The sequence below is a fragment of the Urocitellus parryii genome, chromosome 3 (genome assembly GCF_045843805.1).
Source record: "Urocitellus parryii isolate mUroPar1 chromosome 3, mUroPar1.hap1, whole genome shotgun sequence".
NCBI classification, from domain to species: domain Eukaryota; kingdom Metazoa; phylum Chordata; class Mammalia; order Rodentia; family Sciuridae; genus Urocitellus; species Urocitellus parryii.
In genome coordinates, this window is record NC_135533.1 from 188044706 (window position 1) to 188071496 (window position 26791).

General features: G+C 40.3%; 1 protein-coding gene across 2 annotated transcripts in view; it reads left to right on the plus strand.

The window, feature by feature from the left end:
- Window positions 1–453: 453 nt before the first annotated feature.
- The window catches only part of Tgfbr2 (transforming growth factor beta receptor 2), an 84165-nt gene continuing 57827 nt past the window's right edge, over window positions 454–26791 (plus strand). The window contains exons 1-2 of one of the 2 annotated variants that reach the window (XM_026405944.2): window positions 454–786; window positions 16181–16255. In XM_026405944.2, the coding sequence (XP_026261729.1) occupies window positions 693–786; window positions 16181–16255 (169 nt within the window). In that variant the 5' untranslated portion in view covers window positions 454–692. The remainder of the gene's footprint in view (window positions 787–16180; window positions 16256–26791) is intronic. The other variant, XM_026405951.2, reaches the window with a different exon arrangement.

The following is a 26791-nucleotide window of genomic DNA, read 5'->3' on the forward strand; positions in this document are numbered from 1 at the left end:
CTGAATTTCAGGGTCCACTCCTGAATCTCAACTTGTAGTTTGAAAACGCAGCTATAAAGCACCTAGAACAACCCAGAGAAGGTTACCAGGAGGGAGGAGATGCTTCGTGGGGTGCTATGGAAAGTGCAGACACTTTCCATGTTGGTACTTTGTGAAATGCATGCACTTAGTCACTCCTGAGTAAATACTTGGACCAGAGGAACTCCTGGGTGATGTGGGAGGGCGGTGAGGGGCAGCTGAAAGTTTGCCAAAGTCCTCGCAGGGGCCGGTCTTGGGGACGTGATTGGCAGCTAGGAGAGAGCCAAGGCTGGATGCCGAGGAGAGGGAGAAGGCTCTCTGGCGGCTAGAGGTCCTGCCCAGCTGTTGGCGAGGAGTTTCCTGTTTCCCCCGCCCAGCGCCCGGGTAAAGTTGTGAGTCACTCGCGCGCACCGACCGACGACACCCCCGCGCGCGCACACGCTCGGGGCAGGAGCCGGCCTCCTGCGCAGCTCGCCTCGGCCGCCGGGGGCCTCCGCCGGCCTCCAGGCGCCCTCCTCGCTGGCGAGCGGGCACCACATCTGGCCGGCACATCTGTCCGGCCCGCCAGGCGCGGGGGTCCAGAGAGGGCGCGGCGCGGAGGCGCAGCCAGGGGTCTGGGAAGGCTCCCTCCGCTGCGCTCTGGGCTCGGTCTATGACGAGCAGCCGGGTCTGCCATGGGTCGGGGGCTGCTCAGGGGCCTGTGGCCGCTGCACATCGTCCTGTGGACGCGCATCGCCAGCACGATCCCACCGCACGTTCAGAAGTCGGGTGAGTGGCCCCCAGCCTGGGCTGGGCGAGGCGCCTGGGTTCTCTTGGGCGTCTCAGCCCTTCGCTGCGCTTGACAGTCGGCCCCGGGATCCCGGGACTCCGGCCGAAACCGGGAAAGTTTGTCCGGGCGGCACCCAAGCAGCCCGATTCCTGTGGCCGCAGGCATGTGGGGGTTTTACTTGAAAAAGAGAAGAAAAGTTCAATTGCAAGGGGGCGCAAGGCATGTCTGGCCCCCTTTGTGCGAGCAGGAAAGGCGTTTTGTTGGCCGCGATCGAAGCGAGCCCTCACCCCCGGAAAGGGAAGTTTGAGAAGTTGGTTATCTGCAGGCGGCCGGGGAGCAGCGGCCCGGGGCAGCAGCCTCTCGGGCCGCCAAAGCAGCTGCACACCTGGGCCCTCTGTGGCCGAAGGCGATGCTGCGTGCACACCCAGCTCTTCCGGAGACACTTCTTCAATTGGCCACTTTATCAATCCTTAGCTCCTGGAAATGGCCACGCTACCCTCCCAGGCCCTTTTCTTGGCCCTGAATTATTCAATACAAGATTCAAGGAAAGAGATTTCCAATTTGTTAATTTGTCTGGGGTTGCCTGTGTGGATAACGGGGCAGTGGAGATAGTAAGGTAGAAAATAAGTTCTAGGCTCTGGAGATGGTTGTCTGGAGCAAGAGAGTCCTGCCTTCAGAGAGTTGAAGGTTTTCTGCAGATATTATTGGAGGGAAGGGCAATGGTAAAAATCCAAGAGATGTTTATAAGGAAAAAAAAATGCACGAATTAAGTTCTTAAAGACTTGTTATGCGAAGTGCAGAACCCATAAAAAGGCGAAGTAGATATTTTGCTGCTGTGATTCGTATACCTCGGTATGCGCAGCTGAGGTCTGGCAGAATATTCCCCTTTCTAAGTCTCAGTTTCCTCATCTGTAAAATGGCATGGTGGAGATTTGGATGATTTTACAAACCTTTCACCTTGTAACATTTTACACCCTCTTTCCCTCTTGGCAACGTGGAGATGTCCTGTGTAGATTTTGGGTGAAATGCAGAGGGTTCGGTTCTCCACTTTTGCAAGAAAGAAGAACAAATCCTAACACAAATTTGAGTTCTATAGTTCAATAAAATCTGTGTTTCTTTCTTAACTGTTTTCCTACATTGCAGTAACAGAAGGTGTAGCTGCCTCTGATTTTACTCCAGACTCTCAAAAACAGTTACATTATGTTAATAAATATAAACATGGCACCCTTAATTTTCTGTGCACATTAAACTTAAGTTTCAGATCAGGAAAGAAAGAAATTAGCAGGCCCTGATTTTGTTAGTGAAGTTTTATTTACTTGGATAAAATTTATGATTTGCAAATTCCAGACTCAATAGTCCATGAGTTGGTTTCATTTTATCTATACACACACTTTTAAACAATCTGCTTTTTAAAAGCCTAGTGATTTTTACTTGGCTTTCAAGTTTTATTAAGCCAACAATTTTCATATTTTTATGACATTAAAGTTTCAAAATGTTTGAACTAAAGAATCGTTGTGAGTTTGTCTATATTCCATTGAAATTAAATTTTCAAAGTTGATTAAAGTTTGAAGATAGCTACAATAATGATGAGAAATGTAATCACACTTACATTTTAATTTTCTATGTAAATAGATAGCTTCGGGTCTTTCTAACATAATTGGCAAAGTGTGAAAACATTCTTTTGCAATACCTTATTGCAAGATAAGATATAAGGGGATGAGATTACTTACTACCTCCTACTCAATCATTTTTTAAATATAGTAGCTTCACATGTGGGCAAAGAATTTCATTTTAAGAAAAAAATCTAAAAAATGTGTTTTTAAACTTTCAAAAAAATTTGTTTTTAAATTTTTGACTTAGTACATTCATTCTTCCTACATGCTCAAAAATAAGAAAGGACTATTTTGGGAAAAAAAAAATTGTCCAAAAACTTAAGATCTGAAAAATGAGACTTCTACTTTTCAGACACCTAAGAAAAGATTCTTGTTGGGGACTAAACAATGTCATAGAAGGTAAATGTTCCTAGTTCCTAAAAAATCGCCTTAACAGTATACTTATATTTTTCAGTGTCAGAGACTAAAGATCATCAGGCCTAGAATGTGATCTTTGGTCCACTTGCCCCACTCACCCCCAGAAAGCGCATATTCACCTCTAGGCCACTTCCTTTAATAACATTTTATTTTTATCAAGTTATACAAAATACTAACCACATTTTGAATTCATTATCTTCTCTCTCTCTCTCTCTCTTAACCCAGAGGTGCTTTACCCCAGAGCTATATCTCTGGTCCTTTATTTTTTAATTATTATTTTGAGACAAGGTCTTCCTAAGCTGCCTAGGCTGGCCTTGAACTTGTGATCTTCCTGCCTCAGCCTCCTGAGTCACTGGTTTTACAGGCTTGTGCCACTATACCTAGCCATTACCTTCTCTTTTGACTTAGCCTTTCATGGTGACCATTCCTTACCATTATCTGTATATTCAGCCTGTTACATGTTTTGTTGATGACTTTTCATTCATCAACATGACTTTTTACATTTTTGTTTAGGTTTAGTTTTTAACTCTATTTTTCTAATCAATAATGACATCTTATTAGTGACATTGTAAAAAGTGGCTATTTCTTATTCTTCCTTCTCAACAATACTTATTGAGTATTTCCTTCTGCTAGGTAGGGAGCTCAGATCTGGAGACTCCATCCTGAATGTATAAGACAAGCCTGGTCTTTATCCTCACTGAGTTGATGCAGTGTGTTCCAAGCAAAGAAAGGGATATATATTTTAACCCTGTGTACATGGAAACATTAATGAAAACTGTCCTTATATTTTCTTGATCTTGTTTTCAAAAGCCCATTTTTTTTGTTGTTGTTAAATGTGCTAAGCTAATGTTCATGTGGAATATTTCCTTTTCAGTACCTCTGACTGTATTTTTGAATTGATTTATTCTCACTCTTTTTTTTTCCCTTTTTTTTTTAGTCTCTATAGATAAACAATTGGGCCACCCATGAACCCCTTCTCTGTTCTGTAGCCAGTATAGTGGACCCAATGTGTCCACTTAGTCTTTTCTTTGGGGATAGTCTGGAGGTAGAATACTGTAGGGTACAAGCCATGATATCAAGCCATCTTGAATTCCAAAGCCACCTCCCATTCATTGACTGTGTAGCCTGTCTCAGTCTCTTTAATTTCTAACGCTCACTCATATCTGTAAAATGGGGATATAAAGGTGAGGATTAAATAAAATAAAGTTTTCAAGTGCTTAACATAGTGTGCAACCTAGTAAGTGCCCAATACCTGATTTGCTTATTATTAACTCCTTCATCAGGCTGAATGAAGACCTTAGAGACCTGGGTTCCCTGTTGTATCTGTGTCTCCACATCCCACTAAGGACTACATTTTTCCAATGCAGTTTAGGCTGCTGTGTCTTTATCAAGCTGTTACTCTTTCTGGAATGCCTGCTACCTGGCTAATTTTCTCTCAGTTGTCAAAACTCAACTTGTGTTGTCTTTTAAGGAAACCTGCTTGAATGTCCCAGGTTGAGCTAAGTGCCCCTTCCTGTGTACACTGTCTCTCTCTTTCAGCTCATAACTGTAGCAAGTGAAATTATATCTTTATGGAACGCCCTTTCCATTAGACCTTTCAGCAAGGAGTGGGTCTCACTGTCTCAGGGTCTCCCTCAGAGCTGGCACATCATGTAGCATCTGGAAAGTGCATCCTGCAGGATGTCATGCAAATTGGGTCGTGCATTTACCAAACCAACCAGTTACTGTTTATTGGCTATTTGCTCTACAGCAAGATCTTTCAATAAGAATAATTTTAACTCTGATCAGTTAGAACAGCAGTTTGGCTGTTTTTATACTAAATAATTGGACCTTGTATTCTGATATAATATGGGAAAAGATATTTCAGCTTCTAACAAACATGATGAAAAGCTACTAGAAATTTCCATCTAACCCTTCTGATTCTAAATTTTAAACTAGTGTATGGCATTAAAAGCCATTGCAAAAATTTTTTTAAAAGTTTTCACCAACCAAAATGATCCAATAAATACTGAATTTCTCTTTTTTTTTAAACTACAAGATTGTCATAAAGGAGACATTTGCTAAAAATGTAGGCTGAATCTCAAATTTAGTTTTTAAGTTTCTTTTTTCATCATGTGTTGTTTTGGTTTATAAGCAGTGAAGCAGAGTTGGTCTAAGAGAAATGCGGTCCTGTCGCAGTCACTGTCTGCTCTAGAGCAGCTTGAATATTACTTAGGTCAGATGCAAACCACTAAGATACTTTTAAAATAGGGTGCAGGGAAATATACTTCCTGGCTGCAGCTTGGTATTATTTAGCCAAGTTCCTCATAAAAACATAACTCTATCACCTTGTTAGCTTCTGCCCTCCAGGTCCATATGTACAGCTTCAGCAGATTTAAATTATGATTTTCAGTGCAAATGTCTTGGCAGATAGGTATTAGCAGCAAACATGCTCACCATGTATTTTGTACTCTCTCCTTTCCTTGCATTATCTTGATCTCCAGGTACGTGTTGCTTCTAAAGGAAGCAAGATAATGGTTATCATGCTTCTTTGCGCAGCGTGTCAGAGGGTTTGGAATGCTGCGTGGGCAAATGGACTCAGTTCAAGGGGGAGATAGGGAGAAGAGAGCCTGGAAGAACTAACCTTCAAGAAGTTACCCTGAACCACCCACTTGACCTTACTTAATGTGATTCCCATGAAGAAACCAAAAGATATGTTTCATTATCTTTATCTCTTAAATGGAAAGATGGTGCCTGCTCAAGTTTACTTGTGGTGTGTGTATTTGTGTGTGAGTGTTCATTCTAAGCCTGTCCTGTTTAGGTTCTTTTTACTGTGTGTGTGTGTGTGTGTGTGTGTGTGTGTGTGTGGTGTATTGGGAGGGGTAAAGGAGGGATACAGAGATGCAGTGTCTGAGGAAAGAGGAAAAACTTGCCATCTAATATCATCAGATGATATTAATGGATTTTCTCTGCTTACATCATCTCCCTCTTCCTATTGGCTTAGTCTGATAATTGCTTCACATGGGCCAGAGCCACTGTGGATGACCTAGGCCTTGACCATTACAGCAGTTGACAGACACCACTTTCAAAGATGTATATTGTAAATCTTGAGCATGTGGGACCATCCTTTGTTCACAGAGGTCAAACAACTGCTGGCCAGGGCAAGAAGAGCAGATTTTGATCTAACATAATGAAGAATATTTTGACTTCTGAGGTCCAGCTAATTTGAAGCCTTGTAGATTGAATCTCCTCCTCAGCTATTCCATCAGGGTTGCTTCTGCCTTTCATTGATCCTGATCAGCGTTTTAGGCCTTGGCATCCAGCTTGGGGCAAAGGTCTCCTTGGAGGTTCTCAACTTGGCATATTTTTCTCCAAGTATTTTCAGCTCTACAACTAAAATATAGGCCTAGGATACAGGCAAAAGAAGCATCTATCCTGGGTTTCAGCGGGCACCTGCTCATATTCTCTGCTCAGACCTAGGCCATGGCATGGGCACACTCCCGGGTCTCCTAATTATACATTCTTCCTATTTTAGACCTTATTTTGGGCCCTGGAAACCCCAAATTCCCTTTCCTAAGCTTGCATCTACTAGGACCCTTTGAGTCCATTTTCCTGAAGGTCTTCAAGGCCATTTGTTGTATACCTTTTGCCTAAGGAGGTGGCCAAGGGGAAGGTTGTGTGTGTGTGTGTGTGTGTGTGTGTGTGTGTGTGTGTTTGATAGAGAGGGAAAAAGGAAGGGAGGGAGAGGGAAAGAGAGAAAGAGACTGTTAGTGTTTTGCGTTTCTCTCTCCATGAATGTGTATGTTTGGACAACAACACTAACAGGGCTCGGGTCCAGGGCCCCCACACTACCCATTTATTTATTCATTTCTTTAATATTTATTATTATTTTTTAGTTGGTTGGACACAATATCTTTATTTTATTTTTATGTGGTGCTGACCCAGGGCCTAGCACGTGCTAGGCGAGTGCTCTACCACTGAGCCACAATCCCAGCCCATACACCACCCATTTATGAGGTGGGAGTTTGAGTACTGCAGGAGTTCTAAAGTTGAATCTGGTCTTTTGAAATGTTGCAAAGATAGATTTGTCAGCTGAGGTAAAAGGATAAAACCTATTTCATTGGGCAATTTGTTAGCTCGATTTGTAACTTTAGATATTTTGATCTATGGTTTGGGCCTGTGTTTGAACTCTTACCCTGGACCTTCCAGTTTTAGGGATGGATTTACATTAGCAATATTCCTTTACAGAAGTACTAAGTAAAAATTGGCTTTAATTAATTAATTATATCAAATGTTCCCTGGAGTAGAGAGCATGCTTGTTAAAAAAAGCTGAGAGGTTAAACACCGTTGTGTTGTGTTTCCTTTACAAAATTCAGGTTTTTATAGTTGCTGTTTTCTTGAAGGGAACTGTACATAGCTCTCTATCCATTTGACTTGTTCTGAGCAGTTTCACTTATACATATTTGAGGTTTTCCAGTGTCTTAGTTTCATTTCCTCTATGTATTGAGACCATTAGGGCAAGGTAGAGCTTATCTGAATTTTTTTCTATTGTTATAAATATTTTATTTGAGCAAACGATGGCTTTGTTAAGCCTTTTTTAAAAAACAGGAATATTAGGGCTAAAAAGCCTTCCTGTGCTATAAAAGGCACAAGACTGTCAAAACTATGCACTTTAGAGAACTGCACATTTGGCTGAACAAACACAAATGCCTTTGAAGGAACATGGGGTTTAGGTGCACATTTTCAGCATAGGCCACAGCAGTTCTTTATCTGTTGAAGTTGTCAGTCATCACAAAGGATTCATTGACTTTGGGGTGAAATTCACTGCTGCTATGTAGACTACTGCCTATAATTCCAAGAACTCTGCAAACATTATCTACATAGAGAAACAGAGTCAGCATTATCCCCTGTGTAGTTTTACTCAAGAGATTTCATGGACAAGTTTCCCAGTAATGGCAGGAGCTATCACTTATTCAGATCTTGCTACTGCCTGGATCATGCTAAACACTTCATGTGTATGATTTAACCTTCAAAACAACCCTACAAGTGAGGTTTTATAATGCTCATTATAAGTCAGAGATTAAGGAATTTGCCTACAGCTACCCAGTTGGCAGATGATTTTGCTGGGGTTGGAACCAAGATAGTTTAGTCTGGGTATCTGAACTTTAGATTGCTGTGCTACACTGAGACGGAGGCTGCCTCACTCGACACGAACCACTTGTCCCTTAATGCAGGCTGTTGGAAGGTTCCAGAGGTTAAGAGAAATAATGACAATGTCCAAAATTTGTCTAATGCTTTAGCACTTTTTATAGGTTATTATATTTAATTTCCTGAGTGAAATAAAATTAATGTTTAGTTCATATACCAGGTTGTCAAACATCAGGACTGACTTTGACTTCAAGGGGACCATGAAAAATAGATATTTAGTGATGATTCTTTGCTGAATCATGGAATAGTTATGCTCTCAGGGAATTTAGGTATTCTGAATAAAACAGGTTTTTTTTTTTTTTTTTTTGGAAGGAATGGGTGAATTTAAGGATGCATCAAATATGTTGGGGATATATGTGCTGGGCCCAGGTGGACCTACTATGAAATGTGTGGAACCTAACCTTCAAGGCTCCTCACTGGTGTAAGCCCATCTCCTGACCTTGGGAGAGGCCCTGGCAGTATGGTTAGCAAGTTGTCATCAAGTCAGTCAACAACTACGAAAACTCGAAATGCCCTAAACCCTACAGTTTATATATAAAAAACTGGTGGAAGTTTCCCCAAATTTGGAGGCAATCCAAAAAATGTACATGACATAAACTATGATGAGTTATAAAGCAGAAAGAAACTTTTTCAAATTTTTCAAGAATAAATTACACATTTTGATCAACAGTTCTAGAGAAAAGACTGAATTATTTTTTTCTGTTCTTTCAGTAGAGAATATTGCAAATTCAGTTGGAGAAGTGAACAAAAAGAATGCAAATAATAAATAAATAAATATAGAAAAGATATTTCAGAGGTGTTTCCAGTAGCTGATTGATTAAAAATACCTGTTTCCTATTCTATTTTGTATTTGAGGCTTTTAAAAATTTATAATTTTGAAGCCAGCCAATCCCTAAAAAACAAATGCCAAATGTCTTCTTTGATATAAGGAGAGTAAGAACAGAGTAGGGAAGAAGAGCATGAGAAGAAGATTAACATTAAACAGGGATGAGAGGTGGGAGGGAAAGCGAGAGAGAAGGGAAATTGCATGGAAATGGAAGGAAACCCTCAGGGTTATACAAAATTACATACAAGAGGAAGTGAGGGAAAAGGGAAAAATAATACAAGGGGAAAAAATAAATTACAGTAGAGGGGGTAGAGAGAGAAGAGGGGAAGAGAGGGGGGGAGGGGGGATAGTAGAGGATAGGAAAGGCAGCAGATTACAACAGACACTAGTATGGCAATATGTAAATCAATAGAAGTGTAACTGATGTGATTCTGCAATTTGTATACGGGGTAAAAATGGGAGTTCATAACCCACTCGAATCAAAGTGTGAAATATGATATGTCAAGAACTATGTAATGTTTTGAACAACCAACAATAAAAAAATTTATAATTTGTGTGATGCCATGTTAATTCTAAATAATATTTACTTTAATACCTACATTTCTATGATTAATTTGTGTTATTCTTAAACCATGCCCCCTGAAATTTACAAGCTTCAGCTTCCTCAAGACCCAAATCTGTGACTAATGCTAGGGTTCTCTGTTGTCTTAGAAAATCAATTTTAAAATGCCTCCTCTCCTTTCCCCAGTTGCAAATAGAGACTGAAGTCTGCATTGTTATATCACCAAACCAGAACTTTACTTTGCTCCAGGTTTAGCTAAACCCATCATCATTTTCCTACTTTAGAGTCCAGGGCCAAGTAGAAAAGAAGTTGCAGATATGTAATTATCACAAAAACTTGATCTTGAATGGAAGGTGACCCAGAGTTGACCCTTAGTTTACGATCAGAAAAACTCCACCTAGGAGACAAAAAGTGACCCATGCACAGTGCACCAGGAATCAAGGTGCCCCAATGAACAGGTGACAGTTTGGTCTCATGGGGTCTTACTTTCCTTCTATGTGCAGTGACAAGAAATGGACAAGATGAGGAGGGTAGAGGGGGACATGGGGGCAGTAAAGGTGATGGAATGAGAGAGACATCATTACTCTAGGTACATGTATGACTACACATATGGTGCGACACTAAATTGTGCACAACCATGGAAATATAAAGTTGTAGTACATGTATGAAGACACGAGTTGGTGTCAACATACTTTATATATGAACAGAGATATGAAAAATTGCGCTGTATATGTGTAATAAGAATTGTAATGCATTCCACTGTCATTTATTTTTTAAAAAGTCAACTAAAAAAAAAGAAATCTAAAGTTGTGCTGCAGTTGTGCACAATGAATCAAAGTGCATTTTGCTATCATATATACCTAATTAAAGTAAATGCATAAATTAAAAAAAAATTGGACTAAAGGAAATTTCTCCTTTTTTTTTCTGTTCCAAAATATTTAATTCTTCATGTTGTTAGAGAAAATCATTGAAGTTGACCTATCAAACATTTATATAATTCTTAACTAATCAAAATAGGAAACTATGAAAAGACAGAGCAGGTCCAAACTGACTTTGAGTTTTGTTGAAGATGGCTACTATTAAGAAAAAGAAAAAGAAACCATAGTTATTTTGAAATTTTCCTCCTGCAGGTGTATTAGTGTACATCCTGACTAAATAGCATGTTTACTTCGGTGTAGAATTCACTCCTTTTGGCTAAAGGAAAGGCTGGCTTGGTTTGGGTGGTAATACCATTTCTCTTGTTAATTATGGTGTTTTCATTCCTCTTTTCCTCTAAATCTGTAAAAATGTCTGCAAGGGTTTTTTCTTAAGGTAGAAAATCATACAATGGTTTGCCATGTTTAGGAAAAGAAGTAAAACCCCAAAGAGATTCTATATTTTGAGGGAAAGAAGAAAAAGCTGTCTGGATAAAATTAGTGCTTTGTTGCCTTTCAAAGATTTCTCCATCACTTTTCTTAAAATATTGTTAGAAGAGACAGAATTTGCTACAGATTGGCAGTTTTCAGACTGTTGTTTTTAGGCAAGGGAGGAGCTGTTGAGAACCATAATTGTGTTTCTGTATAGTTTGCAGATACTTGTTAGCACAGAATAGGAATCTTTTTTTTTCTTTTTTTGGTACTGAGAATTGAACCCAGGGGCACTTAACACTGAGCTACATCCTCAGCCCTTTTTATTTTTTATTTTGAGTCAGCGTCTTGCTAAGTTGCTTAGGGACTCGCTAAGTTGCTCAGCCTGGCTTTCAACTGTGATCCTCCTGCCTCAGCCTTCTGAGAAGTTGAGATTATAGGCATGAGCCACTGTGCTGGGCAGTGTTTTGAGTAACTATCTTATTGCTACCTATCATGTTGATGTTTTATTCTCTAAAATATGTAATATTGGGCTGAGGAGGAAACATCTGATATAATTTTCCCTTCAAATAAGTAGAAAGGAAAAAAAATTCAATCCATACATATGTAGTATTTAATATTTTAAATCCCTTAAGTTATATTGTTATAAACTAGTTGCTAGCAATATTAACTCATCCTGGACATTCTGACTCTTACAATTTTTGTTACTAGAATAGATTTCTTTTATAATAATTTCTATTGCTTCTCTCATCACCTGCTTATTTCATCTGATGAGCAAATCTTTTCCTCTGCTGGGCTCCGGTTTTCCATCACCTCCAGCTGTGGACTTGTTTGTTCTACTTTCTCCATCTTTCAGCGGCCTAGCTCATCTCTGAACATTCACATTGCATGAGCTGTAACTGACATTGGAACCCACATCTTGAGCTGAGTTTTGCTGACCCTGAAGATGATAGGTTTCTATCTCTTCCTGATAACCTGAAGTTGTCCCAATAACTTGCAGTTTCTAAGGATCCATCAGCATCAGCCTCACTGAGAATTAACTAGAAATGCAAATTCTTGGGCTCTTCCTCAGACCTTCAACATCAGAATTAGCATCTTATAAGGTCTTCAGGTGATGCCGTTCATGTGTAAGAATCTCTATTCTCATACAATTAAAAAGCCTCTTCCCAGGAGGAGTCAAATTTTCTGTAATGATTTTAGTGGATCCCATCAGGATTCTGTCCAGCAGTGAAGAAGAGGAGGATTCCATCCCAGGTTTGGGAGGCTGAGGCAGGAGAATTTCGAGTTCAAAGGCAGCCTCAGCAATTTGGTGAGGCCCTAAGCAACTCAGCAAGACCCTGTCTCTAAATAAAAATATGAAAAGGGCTGGGGATATGGCTCAGTGGTTAAGTCATCCCTGAGTTCAATCCCTTGTACACCCCCTCCCCCCAAAAAAATGAGGATTCCAGGGAGAGTTGTTGCAACTTGGTTTTATGAGACTCTTTGGACTCCTCCTAAGTTTCAAGGCCTGTTTTAATTATATGTAACCACAGGCTAGCAGACCAGAGAGAGTACACAGGTGGCATGTGAATTAACCCTGTTGGATTTTGACCAGTTTATTTTCCTCAAACATCTTTCATGGGTCTTTCGTCCATTGAATGTCTACATCTTGACCATGAACCATAGAACTGAAGGATTTGTTTCTCTGTGTAAGTCGCAACATTAATCATTTTTACCACATTAGACTTTTGATTACAGACTGCTTTGACACATATGAGCCTTAATTCATTCTGAAGCTACTCTTCTGTGGCATTTCTTGAAATATGTCGCACTGCTCCAAACAAGGCATGTACTCAATAATTTAGTGAACTAATGACAAGTTTTTCAGAAGTTTCTTCTCCTCTTCAATCCCTTTTAAACCTCTTCTTTTGTTTTGAGAAACTTACTTGGCTAAAGTTCCGTAAGGACTCACTACAATTTTCTTGACTCTCTCCACATTTATCTTGAACAAATCTGAGAGTGCCACTGCAGGCTTTTTCATTGATTGGCTTCTGTATTTTACTCAGCAAAAGGCATTTTTTTTGTGTGTGTGTGATTTGATGACATTTGCCTTCTAAAATTATGGGTCTTTGTCCGTTCTAATGACTTTAACGTGGTGGCTGCAATAACCGTGTCTCATAATTTCAGATTTTTTTCCAAATAATTTTATTTTCTGACTTTCTTTTAACCTTTGACTTTTGAACTATACTTGGGAGAAGAAGGAGGAGTGGGGACCAGGAGGAAGAAGGGAAGAAGGAAAAAAAAAGAACGAATAAAACCAGAAAAACTTTCCGTTGCAATCCATACCTTATGTTGCTTCTGATTGCATCTAAAGTTACTTATCAGAGTAGCAGAGTAATTTTTAAGTCTTAATACCAAGAATCTCTTAATCAGATGTTTACTCACAACAGAAACCTAGTTACATGAACTACATAACCATTTGGTTTCATTTTTCTCTCGAACTGTGCTTCCACCATGCAAACCTAAACTCTTATTTTGTGTCATCTGTCAGAATCTTTTAATTGGTTTCTGCCCACGGCACCCTTTGTCCTTTTCTTCATCAATACACATATATTGTCACCAAACATCCTTCTGAATAGGTGGTCTCTGCTAGAGAGCCTTCCAGGAATCCTTTCCATGGATCCTAGGTTATTTGCATGGTTGACCTTCCTCATTGAGGTGAGAGGCTGCCTCGGTGTCCCTGCTCCTGAAACAGTGCTTTGCACACAGATGGGACACAATTTGATGATTGCATGTATGGATAAGGCCAAGTCTCTCCCACTCTCCCCTTTGCATTTCTCACTCCTTGGTTCCTCTTGAACAAAGTTTTTTCATGCATCATTTTTTTTTTTATTTCCAATTTCCTAGCTATGACTATCCCTTCCACTTTTTCATTCCTTCCATTGTTACTATTCCTCCCAATTTTCTCAGTCTCCATGTGCCCTGCAATAGCTTCACTCTTTGAAATCATGCTTGGCCTGAATGTTGCTCCCATTGGGTCTCCCTTAAGTAATCTCACTTCAGTCTCCTTCTTTCTCCTCCTCACAGCCTCTCTCACAGTCTCACTCATATGGCCTTGCTCACCAAACTGCCAGTGGTTGTGTGTGTGTATGCACACACACATGCACACACACCCGTGCACATGCATGTGTGGATGTGTGGATTCCCTTGTTAGAATAAAAACTCTCAGAGGGGGAGACTTCTGTCTGATTCTGCCCTAGTGCACATACTCGGTAAATGCATTTGTGTTCATTACTGTTTGGAATTCATTGCTTTTAAAGGCAAGGAGAGCTGCTTGTGGATCCAACACTGGGGGGTGGAACTTTTCCTTTTTTTTTAGACTGCTTACCTCCTCCCTACAAGCGGAGACACCAGTGGCTTTGTTGCCACACACAGGACTGACAGAACCATAGACAGTGGGGAGTCGTGAATCATGTGCTTCATGTAAATTGCTCTTAGCAATGAAAGTTTGCTCTGTCTGCAGTCTTGAGTTTCGTTGAATTTGGGGGTGCTGCAGTGTGTGGGTGTTCAGAGCTCTTGTTGTTCCGTACATCTCAGGCTGCCTTTGATTCATTTATTTTCCTGCGTGTAAACTGTTGGTAGAGAGCTCAACACATTATGACTGTAGAGGCCAGGAAAAAGTCATAAAGAAAATCATACCATCTGACTCAGGGCAATTATTTGCTACTCCTCCCTTTTCTTCTTATGAAGCAGGTCATCTCCTGTCATTGGGATTGGGGAGGAGGGGTGGCTGAAGGAGTCTTGCGGCCGTGGAGAGGGCCTGGTGACATTTTTTATATCTGTCTGAGGGCAGGTATCCCCTATTGCAGAGGTGACACATGGTTGCAGTGTTTGGAAAGCCCTGTTAAAATAATACAGGCTAAGGACCCTTAACTGTAAAGCCTTCCTTAAATGGAGCCTTGATGGGGTGAGTCTCCAAGGAGGGTCGTGAAGGCCTTTAGTCTCCATCCTCTCCCTGCAAAGCCACCCTGAGCTTTCCAGATAGGTCTCCCACTTCCCTTCCAGCCAGACCACCACCCGTGGAGCCCCTCCTCTATGAAAATTCAAGAGCTACCACTGACTGCATAATGATGCCTCAACTGGCCATGCCCAACCTGTTTGATCAAAGGGGAAAAGGAGATGAACTAAGAATTGTAGTATTCTTAGGTCCTCATAATCTATGGGAATGGTTAAAACAAAATTCTTCCAATATGACATGCCACTGCTTAGCTCTCAAAACTGCTGAAAACATTTATCTCTCAAGATTTTAATGATGATGTTGGTGAGGATGTTTGGGGCAACAGTGTAATTACTTATGTTAATTCAGCACTTTACAAAGCATGTTTGCAAACTCAAGAGTGTTGCCTGCTATCAGTATATTAATGAGATGCCTGGGGTACCTTGGGGGACATTGAGAGAATACAGTTTCTTACCAGTACAGTGTTAACTTCTTGAATAGCTGTTACAATTCACTTTAACCCCTCCTGAGCCAAACCCGTTGGCCCCACCACTCCTAAGGTATTAACTCCTTTTATATAAAAACAACTTGATTAGGTATTACATGCCTGTCTAAGTTGTGTTCTGCCAATCCAAACCGTTTTGTTCTTCCCTGTATCTTTCTTTAGACATTCATCTTTAAGAAGTTCTGGGAAAGGAAGTGAAAAAACAATACTTGACCTCTGATACAATGTGCTGTTTTGATTATGATCAGTACTTTGATAGAATTTATCTTCAAGAGCGTCTCTGGAGTGAGTCCTGAAAAGCTTGGGACAGTTTGATTGATCCGGTGTCACCTCTCTTAAATTCTCTTCCTTGCTACTTGACAAGACCATGTAGGCCAACTTGGTTTTCCTACTTTTTAAACTGAAGCATCTTGAAGTTATAAGAAAACGAAAGAATCAAGAGTGGTCAGGTGGTGACTGTTTTGGTTGAAAGCAGCCCCTGAAACTCCAATTTCCCTGGAGGGGAAATTATCAGAGGTGACCAGGGATGCAGTTGGTCTTAATTTAAGTGAACCTTTTTGCCCTCCGCCTTCTTTGGTACATATATCCTGGGACCACACAACATGTCTTTCTTGGTTAAAATAGCTTTTAAATATATATTAAAGCAAAAAATCATGAAGATAAATATTTGTCTACTTGTCCAAACAGATTTAAAAAAAAAGAGCCAGGAAAACCAAAAAGAGAATTAATTTGAATAACTTGACTGTCATTGAGGCTTATGGAAAATGAGTGCCTGTGAGTGGGAAAAATATAGCCTGATAAGTATGAAGAAAGCGTATTAGTGGTGTCTGGTTATAATAATCTTTCCATAATTTCTTTCATGCCTAGAGCATTTTATTGTTTGCAAAACAGTTCCACTTGCATGTGGTATTTAATCTTGGAGACAACCTTCTGAACTGGGGATAATTATCCCATTTTGCAGATGTGGAATTGGAGGCCCAGAAACATGAAACCATCTGTCTAAGCTGTGGAGGGACCCCTCATCCACTGAAACATTGTAACGTATCGTGAATTTCTTTCCCTTATTTTATCATTTTTAGTCATTGTGCTCCCTCATTGCTTAAAGTGTAAGCATTAGGTCTAAAATAAAAATCTGAGGTCTCAGCGGGGTGTCATGGTGCACACCTGTAATCACAGCAGCTCAGGAGACTGAGGCAGGAGGATCACGAGTTCAAAGCCAGCCTCAGCAGTGGTGAGGTGCTAAGCTACTCAGTGAGACCCTGTCTCTAAATAAAATATGAAATGGAGCTGAGGATATGGCTCAGTGACTGAGTGCCATTGTTTTCCTATTTTTGATCAAATGCCTCGTTCTTGCTTTGAAAATTAGAAGCCATATTTAGGAGTGGAGAGTCTCCTTTTTCCAAGTCCACTGCTTTGAGGGTTTTGTCCATGGTCTTTCTGGAGTTCAAATTGTGTAATGAGTCATTTTTCTTTTCCTCTTTTCTTGTGGGGAACAGCTTCTCTTTGAAACGCCATGAGGTCTGCCTTCTTAAGGGTTCTATCACATTGTCAGTGGGCAAATGTTGTCATCTATAAAAAGGCTGTGCTAGTTGCCACAGGCCTGTGGTTTGGCCCTTCCCCAGGGATTCAAGGTGCTTGGCATAATCAGGAATATGGGCATCTTGACGTAGGAAGGGCGCTTCCCCACGTGGACACAGATCCAATATTAACTGTGGCTAACTTTCCTAGAACTTTTTCAAACATGAATGTCTGAATAAAGATATAGAGAAAAGCAAAATTGTTTTAGTGGCAGAACACAAGTAACATAAGCATCTGATAATTCATCAAATTGTTTTTATATAAAAGAGGACATATCTTAAGGAACAGCAAAAGTCAACCTGTACCACTAGGACGGTTCCTAGGGACGAGGTGGAAAGAATGTCCTTGATGGGCAGAGCCTGCACTAGCAGGCATAGCGAGCCACTTCTGACTCCTGATTGCCTACATCTTGCTCTCTATAAATGTTATTTCTCCAAGGGCATTAAAAAGGGAAGTTGAGTCATGAGGTTGTTTTATGTAATTTTGGTTAGCGTGTTGAATAATTAGCTCTCACTCTATGGCATGGGCTTCTTTCACCTCTTTTGCTCCAAGTGTTCATCAGGATGATCTTTGCAGTGGGGTTTGTAGGGACTGAGCATCATTGTGATCCTTCTTCTTTGGTGGAGATTTTCCCCCAAGGATGGCTTCCTTAAACAAGGACTCGATTCGCACCCATACACTATACGTGGCAAAGTTTTCTCAAATTATAATAGATTTCAATATTACTTCCTTATGTATTGGAATCCGTGTCTTACGTGGAATATTTCTTTTATGTAATACTTAAAAATCATAATTTTTATTTCACACTGATTCCTGTTAGGGGAGATGTTATTGTACTAAGAAAATACTCAAATTTTTGAACATTTCTGAAATATAGCTAGTGTTTTTTTTTTTTTTTGTGTGTGTGTGTGTGTGTAATGGGATGTATGTTTAATGGGCTGAAAATGACATAGAGGTAGCAAAACAAATTAAATTGCAGGAATATGTTAACTTCAGATTTATCACATTTGTGTTGTACCTATGTAGCATTGTGGTTTTCTGAAGGAAAAATTCTCCACAACAACTATTACCTCTGATCTAAGGAATCATTAGCCTTTCTCATTTCTCTGCTGGATTATGGGTGGGGAAGTGGATACCTTTTCCCACATTGTCCTCCTGAACTCACTATTTATGTTGATTGGTGGGGTCAAAACACTTTAGATATTTCTTGGGAAACCAGCCCCTCCAATCTTTCAAACAGATTTTTCTAACGCAAGCCTATTGTCTCCTGGGTAATTGTCAAAGGATTTCCACCCTTGAAAGAGATGGGAGCTTGTACAATATGTACTTAAAAATTAAACCAAAAGTGATCTTCCAGGAAGAATTTACACAATGACAAGTAAATGTTCTGGAGCTAATTGTATTTTATGATTCCTACTTCATCCCCAAAGTGTAGTTAGAGTTTGAGTCATATGAGAAGATTCTTACCCGTGCCTGCTTATGTTTCTAATAAGGCCCTAACATAATACAACTTGCGGCGTCCTTCGCAGCCAGCTGAAGGCTGAGTTGAAAAGCATCACTTGTTGGTCATCCACCTCTTACCCTCTGTAAACTACTGGGCTTTTTTATTGCATTTTCCACTCTTGTAGAGTAAGGCCTTTCCTGAACTCTATTTTTTCAATATTGGCTGCACATTAGAATCATCTGAGAAGTCTAAAAACAATTCCAATGCCTGAACCAAATCCCCAGAAATTCTAATCTATTGCCCTGGTGGAGACCCCTGGCAACTTTATTATCATAAAAGAACCCCAGATGATTCTGATGTGGGAACCAGGTTGCAAATCACTGATCCGATCTAACCCAGATTCGATACAGAGGAAGAATTTTAGTCAGGATGTCAAGATACTTACTTGATGTACTGTATTGGAGAAATACCACTCACTGAATCAAAACTCCTGTCTGTGGATGTTAAATCCAGTATAACAAAAATGAGCAAAATTTTAAGAGTTGAGCAATGGGAGAATTAAAAAGTTCTTTGACTCCTGGAAACTTACCCTCAAAATGGTGTAGAGTCCCATCTAATACCTTAAAATTAAGATAGTTAAAAACCAACACTGGAAAAGTTTAGGTTGAAGGTGGGTGGTTAGGACAGCTTTTGAAAGGAGGAAACAATCATCCTGGGTCTGAAAGCCTGGGTTCAAGGGCTGCGCTGTCCACTTGCTAGCTCAAGGGTCATTCTTTCTCTCTTGCTTCAAGGACATAGCAGAAGCAGGCAAGTGCCTGGCAGGGATATGTGCCCATCATCTGTGCATAGGCCATCCTCCACGTCCAGCAGCCACGCCCAGCACAGGCCATCAGTATATGAGCTGCTTTGGACCACCCATCTTGGACAGGGTCAGACATCCTTGCAGAGAACATTCTCAGAGTCCCACCCCCATCATGTAAGCCTTATGGCAAAGGCAATGAACTCCTTCCAGAGGCTTGGCAGGCCACCCGGGGGTTGATGATTTTCTTGACCTTCTGGTCCATCTGGGGAATCTAGTGCTAGGAGTGGGGAAGACAGAAGGAGTTAATAGGTCAAAAGGCTTTGATACAAAGGATTGTTCTGCAGGAAGTACTCAGGTTATGAGCACCTTACATGCCAGGCCATATATAGTTTAGTTGAAATCTGAGTCACTGGTAAATTGTAATTAGGGAAATGATGACACAAAACATTGTAAGGTGAAGAGTTTGCAGTGTAAAGGTAGGGAATCCCTTTCTTCTTTTCCCACAATGTCTCAGTAATTAGCAGAAGGCAGGGGAGCCTGTCAGTGCCTCCCTGTTCATCTGGTTAGCTCCTGAGTGTTCCATCACCAGCACTTCATGATGATTCTAAAGCAATGCTTCCTTCATTGAACCTGAACAGATGTAGGAGCAAAGTCTGAGAACTCCCAGAGCTTTCAGTCTCTCTCAAAGTATCCTTAGCTTCCATTCAGTCTTCCTGCAGATGCCCTGGACAAGACAAACCAAGGAAACAAAGACATCAATTGCAGAGAGCACGTTCTTTGTCCTGGACTCACTCAGATATATTCCTGACAGGTCCCCTTGTCAAGTATCACAAAGCTGTACATGAAAGCTGGGCACGGTGCCACAAGCCTGTAATCCCAGTGGCTCTGGAGGCTGAGGCAGGAGGATCACAAGTTCAAAGCCAGCCTCAGTAAAAACGAGGCACTAAGCAACTCAGTGAGACCCTGTCTCTAAATAAAATACAAAATGGGGCTGCGGATGTGGCTTAGTGGTCAAGTGCTCCTGAGTTTAATCCTCAGTACAAAAAAAAAAAAGACAAAACTTTGCCTCCACTATGGCATTCTGAAGAACATCGAATTTCCATTGGTTACCCTCTAGGGAACATATTTTATTACATCGAATGCCATTTTAATGAGCTCAAAACTGGGAATGATGGGGGTAATTGGACAACATGTGAAACCCTGCTCAGAATTTGCCAGAGTGGAGAAGGCTGCCAATAGCCTAGAGACTCAGCATTTAGGGAGCTTTTACTTTATAATTCCCTTGATAAAATCGGGACAAAGGATGTAGTCATGTTAGGGAGCAGCACTGTTCAATATAGTTTTCTGCAGTAAACAAAATATCTTCTCTCTCTGTTGTAGCAACCATTAGTCCTATATAGCTTGAAATGTGGCATGCATAACTAAGGATGTGAATTTTATATATTACTGTATTTCAGGTAACTTGAACTTCAATAGCCCATGTGGCTAATGGCTACCATAATGGCCAGGTTAGTTGTGGAGTGTCCTTAAAATTCTCATTTGTCTCAAGTCTTGAAGAGGTACATTCAGGTAATTTCTTGGCACTTAAAATCATAGTGGGACACCTTGAATTATTTGTACCTCTCCAGTCCTATGCTCTGAAATTATAGGCTGTTTCTATTCCTAGAAACTTGATAGTTTAATGTTTGTGCCAATGTGCTTTAATAAATAATACACTCTAATTATAATATATAGGCATCTTTTTTGTTTCTTTTTTCTTTTTTTATGTCTTTATTGGTGCATTCTAGTTTTACATAATAATGGGATTCATTGTTAACATATTGGTACATGCACACATGTATGTTTTTGATGACTGTATCTGTGTGGGTTTGTCTGTGTCTTGTTTTCTGGACCATTGGTCTATGTGTCTGTTTTTATGCCAGTGCCATTCAGTTTTTGTTACTCTAGCCCTGTAGTAGAATTTGAAGTCAGTTACTATGATGCCTCCAGCATTGCCTTTTTTGGCTTAGATTGGCCTTGGCTACTCCAGGTCATTTATTCTTCCAAATGAATTTTAGGACTTTTTTTTTTTCTGTTTCTGTGAAGACTGTCATGATTTTGATGGGGATTACACTGAATTTGTATATTGCATTTTGTAGCATGGCCATTTTTTAAAAAAATATTTTTTATTTGTAGATGGACACAATTCCTTTATTTTATTTATTTATTTTTATAGGGTGTTGAGGATTGAACCCAGTGCCTCACACGTGCTAGGCAAGTGCTCTACCACTGAGCCACGACCCCAGCCCCAGCATGGCCATTTTAACAACATGAATTCTGCCTATTTATGACAATGGCAGTCTTTCCATCTCTTTTATATTCGTCAATGCAATATAGTTTTCAAAGTAGAGGTCTTTTATCTCCTTGGTTAGATTAATTCCTCGGTTTCTTTCTTTCTTTTTGAGGCAACTATGAATGGGATTGTTTTCCTGATTTCTTCCAGCAGGTTCATTGTTGATGTATAGGAAAGTTATTAATTTTTGTATGTTGATTATATAACCTGCAACTTTGCTGAATTTGTTTATTAGCTCTAGGAGTCTTTTGGTAGAGCATTTTGGAGCTCTTAAATACAGGATCGCATCATCTGCAAACAGTCATAATTTGACTTTTTACTTTCCTAACCTTTTTCTTCCTTTTGTTTCCTTCTCTTGAGTCTAGGCCTCTTCTATCATCTGTATTTCTAGTTTTCATCTTATTTAAGGGCTGTGGAATAGTATTGTCTTGTGGGAGCAAAGTATGTTTAAGGTCTATGCAGGAGGAGTGGTAGGGATTATGAGCAGTTCAAACTACCCTTGGATACAGGAGGGGAAAGGAAGTTAGAGCGGCAGGTAGGAGTCTGCACGGAGCAGACTTGCCCTGGAGGAATGCTTTTAATTGGATTTAGCTTTCATCAGCACTGGCCAGCAGAAGTACTTTACTCGAGGGCTTTGGGATTTTCCCCTGTGAATAAATTCTCCCCACCATTGGTCACCTCTCTGCTATGTTCTCCAAAATCTCACCCCTTTTTGGCATTCTGTGACTTAAATTCTCCAAAAACCTTGGGGGGAGGGGTGGAAAAGAAGCCAATGTTTTTTCTAAAATATTAATTTCCTTGCTCTAGGCTTCTGTCAGCTTTGACTGGAAACTTAATCTGCGTGCCTCAGCGCTGCATGATGTTTCAGCCATTGAAATGGGGCTTAATGGGAATTACTTGATACCTTGGGAGTCAGACAAGCCTTACTTTTTTTTTTTTTTTTTTTAAAAAACAGTCTTTTATCCTAGGCCCAGGGATTTGCATTTTGAGAGGTTATGCCAGCTGACTTGAGCCCTTGCCAGGTTTTAACTTGTTGCAAACCTAGTTTGATCCATTTCTCTCATTTCCAGAAACTTCTGCTACTGCTACTCATTACCCTTTCACCATAGAAGTCTAGTCCTTGTCCCTAATTATCTGTCCTTACCGCAGCAGCGATACTTGAGATGACCATCATTTAATAATAGACACATTCCTTAAAAAGCTGGGATGGAATTTATTAGGAACAGCTTTCAAACATCGCCTTCTAGATCCCTTGAGTTCTTCCTTTTCAGACCTCCCTGGTGTGAGGATCCCAAATCCATGTGGATTTCCTTTGATCAGAATTATCCTATGGAACTTGTCTATGGGGATGAAAACACGTCCCTTCTTTTTAGTGACTTGTGACTATCAGCACTTGGAATGGATAGTGCAACTTGGAACTGACTATGTGATTTTACTCAACCTAATTTAAATAAAAATGCAGAAAGCTGTGTGTGCTCAGAGCCATTGTGCAGTTCCAGATTGTGCCCTTGACTTAAGGACAGTGTGACTTGGAAGAAGCATTTTTTCAGTTGGCAACTCTAGGGCCCTCCACTTTTCATGAGCCAGCTCCTCCCAGGAAAGAAACTCTTTGACTTCTAAACTTGTTTCCTTTTACAGCTAATTTTGACTAATGTAAACCTTGAACGACTTATCTTTTTAAAATGATTTATACCCTCAGAATTGGATTGCACATGTCTTTTTTTTTCCTATTTTCCTTATTCCTTGCCCAGTAACTGCAGATACACATTTTTATAAATAAAAGGAATTTATCAAAAAAAAAAAAAAGCAGGTTTTTCCAGGGACTTAAGAATGTGCTACGAAACTTGGTTTCAGAGGACTCAAGATAGAGAGCTATCAATAAGTGCTTTTTGAGTAGCAGCCTGTGTACTTCATGGTGACCAGTGTTTGAGATCCTTGGAGTACAACAGTGAACAGACAGGATTTGACTAATTTGTCAGAGGATAGGTACAGGATGAAGAGCAGAGAGAGTGAGGGAAGGTACGTATTTGTAATTTTAGGAAGGGTTTTCAAGAAAGGCCTCTTTGATAAAGCTGTTTTTGAGCAGAGATTGGAATCAAGGCAGAGGATAATGAAAGCACATCTCTGGGGCCAGAAGATTGTACTTGGAGGAAGCAGCAAGTTGTAGAACCAAGGGATTGACATCTCTTCCCTCTCTCCCTCCCACTCCCCTAGGGCTTCTCATCTTTGATGGTATGAGTCACCTTTACAGACACATATTTTTTACACTGTACTACTCAGGAACCCGAATCAGCCTGCAACCTCACTGGTGTGTTGGTAAGATTAGACCAAGATGAGATACTGGGAAACAGAGTCGAAATAGACTGTCCCGGTTACCTGCAGTCTTGCAGCTTGCTCCCCATTTCAGCTCTCCAGAAGGAAGTAGGTTTCATGAATAAGATTATTTGAGTAGGGGTGCCAAAGTGAGGTGCATACCGTGGCTCACTCGAAAAGTCAGTCTTCAGAAGTAGAAAGCCCTGGAACTTGACCTCCCAGCCAAAGGCACTTCAAGGCATTTAAAAATTTAGGTTGGATACTCCCTCCTTTTTTTTTTTTTTTTATTGGTTGTTCACAACATTACACAGCTCTTGACATATCATATTTCATACATTAGATTCAAGTGGGTTATGAACTCCAAATTTTTACCCCAAATGCAGATTGCAGAATCACCTCGGTTACACATCCACAATTTTACATAATGCCCTATTAGTAACTGTTGTATTCTGCTACCTTTCCTATCCTCTACTATCCCCCCTCCCCTTCCCTCCCATCTTCTCCCTCCTTATCTCTAGAAGTGAATGCTAATTCAGTAACAACCCTTGGCCATTCCCCATAGATGGGAGGAGCCAACTTTGTGCTCCATCAATGTGTCAGGACAATACACCTTGAAGATTTTGCATGTGTTTCTCATTTTCCATGCTAAAATCACAACTGGCCTCTATCTTGACTCTTCACTGCCTCTGACAACTTCCTGTGTAAATGCTTTTTCTAACCAACTGCTGTCATCTGAAGGTCCCCTCCCAAATTCACATAGAAACTCGGTCTATATTGTGGGAATTTTAAGAAGTGGGGTCTTTGAGGACATAATAGTGGATTCCTCCCATTTTATGGGACTGAAGTTAACTAGCTTAGGCCTCTTTGCCCTTCTGCCTTTTTTCATATGAGGCCTTAGTCCCCTTCAGGACACATAGCAACATGCTATCATCTTGGAAGGTGGGAACAGATCTCTCAACAGACATCAGACCTACTAGGCTGGATATTGAACTTGACAGCCTATAGAACTGTGAAAAATAGAGTTCTGTTCTTTATAAATTACCCAGTCTCCGGTATTCTGTTATAGCAGCACAAAAGGACTTAAGTCACCAATGTTAGTGGAATTGTTTGGACGGGGGTGGGGGGTGGTGGGGGAGGGTGGGGGATGGAGGTGGGGGGGTGGGGGGGTGGCACTTCACACATTGGAGGGTGGCCTCATCCAAGTTGCAGCTACTTATCTCATGAGAGACCTTTATGCTGTTTAGTGCCAATAACATTAAGGTCGCAACAGCAAGGAGTAATGCCCAGGAAAGATCAGCCTCACACTTTCTCATTTAACTGCACAATGAGAAAACAAGCAAAATTACCCAGTTTAAGGGCAGATACTCAGATTTCATTTCAAATTTCCTGCCCTTTGTTGTCCTTTCTTGAAGCCTTAACAATGCATGAAGCTTGTTTCTTTTTGATTTTACATCCTTTGCTTGAAAAACATGAAGGGGGAGGTTTCAAAGTGTTTGGTGTTATCTTGGAAATCAAAGTGAATCAGAACATGCCTTTTCGTGGTCTTCTGCCAACTGGTCAAACGCAGTTTGGCTGCTGGTAATCAAGTGAAAGCCTCCCCAGGTTCTTTTAGAAATGGACCACTGTTTTAATATGACACCAAAACCATGCTAAGAGTAGTTTCCACTTTGAGTTCCTCAAAATGAACTGTATTTCTTTTCCTTAATTTGCATTTGGGGGAAATCAGTGTTGATTAGGTAGCATAGTGGAAAGAGCTTCATTTAGACTTGGACTTTAAATTCAACCAATTTCTATTGAACTGCTATTATATAGCAGACCCTGGGCTGAAGCTGTCCATCATGGAACAAAACAGATGACAGTCCCTATCTCATGTGGCTTACTGCCTGTTATCTGTGCCAACCTTAGCAAGTTACTTAATTATTTTCCTCTTCTGAGAAATAACAATAATGCTAATCTTTCATAACCATTCATCAGATATTATCAAGGGATTGATCATACAATTGTTTTTATACAACCATGCCTGTTTTTATCATTAATTACTTATCATTCAAGCTGAGCCCAGAGAGCACAAAATACTTTTAAAGCTCTGAGGCTGTTTTAAATGCTTACAGTAAAGATCTAGTCTCAATCAGAGTTTCCTCCACATCTCCCCATAAAATTAGAGGAAATGCCTACAATGTCTGTGTGGAAAGTGGTCCTTTGTCACCTGACATAATTTTCCTTCCCTCTGACCTTGTGATATACAAATGACTCTGTGAGTTTGTTCTTGCATGCCTGTTCAGCTGCAGTGATCAAGTTTAAGTTTGTGGATGAGTATCGGGGCAGGGGTGTAGCACTTAAATAGCAAGCTAAGAAGTTTCAAAGAGTGGATTTCTCAATAGCAAAGAAAATAAGCAAAACATACTATAAATCACATGATCTTGATGGTCTGGAAGCGATTTTTCATAAGCTGGATCATAACATCTCATTCTGTTTAACCAGGGCTGACAGGTCTACCCTGGACATGTTTTGAGTTATTTAGCTTTCTTGGTTTTGGGGGGTTAAATCATGAATATTTTTCAAAATAAAAAGGACCTTAACAATTATCATGTGCAGTCCACTTGTATGAATGGCCAGAGAACAGGCACAGAGAGTGTTTGGGTGACTGCCCAAGAACATGGACCCAGCTCATGGTCAGTTCCAAGCCATCTCTGTGTCAGCCTGCTTCCACTTCCAGCATGAATTCTCCTCCAGTGGAAATCAATCAACAAAATTACAAAATTCATTTAAAAAACATTTTTTTAGTTGCTGATGGAATTTTATTATTTATATATTTATTTACATATGGTGCTGAGAATTGAACCCAGTGCCTCACACATGCTAGGCAAGTGCTTCACCACCGAACCACCACCCCAGCCCCTACATAATTCATTTCTACATGAGGAAATGATCTCAAGGAGAAGAAATTAGGAATATTGGTTTCTAGGTATCTGAATGGTGTAAGACATGTTTTAAGTAGATACTTAAATATCTAATAAAATTGTTCATGTTCTTTTCCAGTTCTTTCATCTGTTATGAATCAAAATATGCCAGTTTTATTTCCTTAAGACAGAAAGCCAGACAT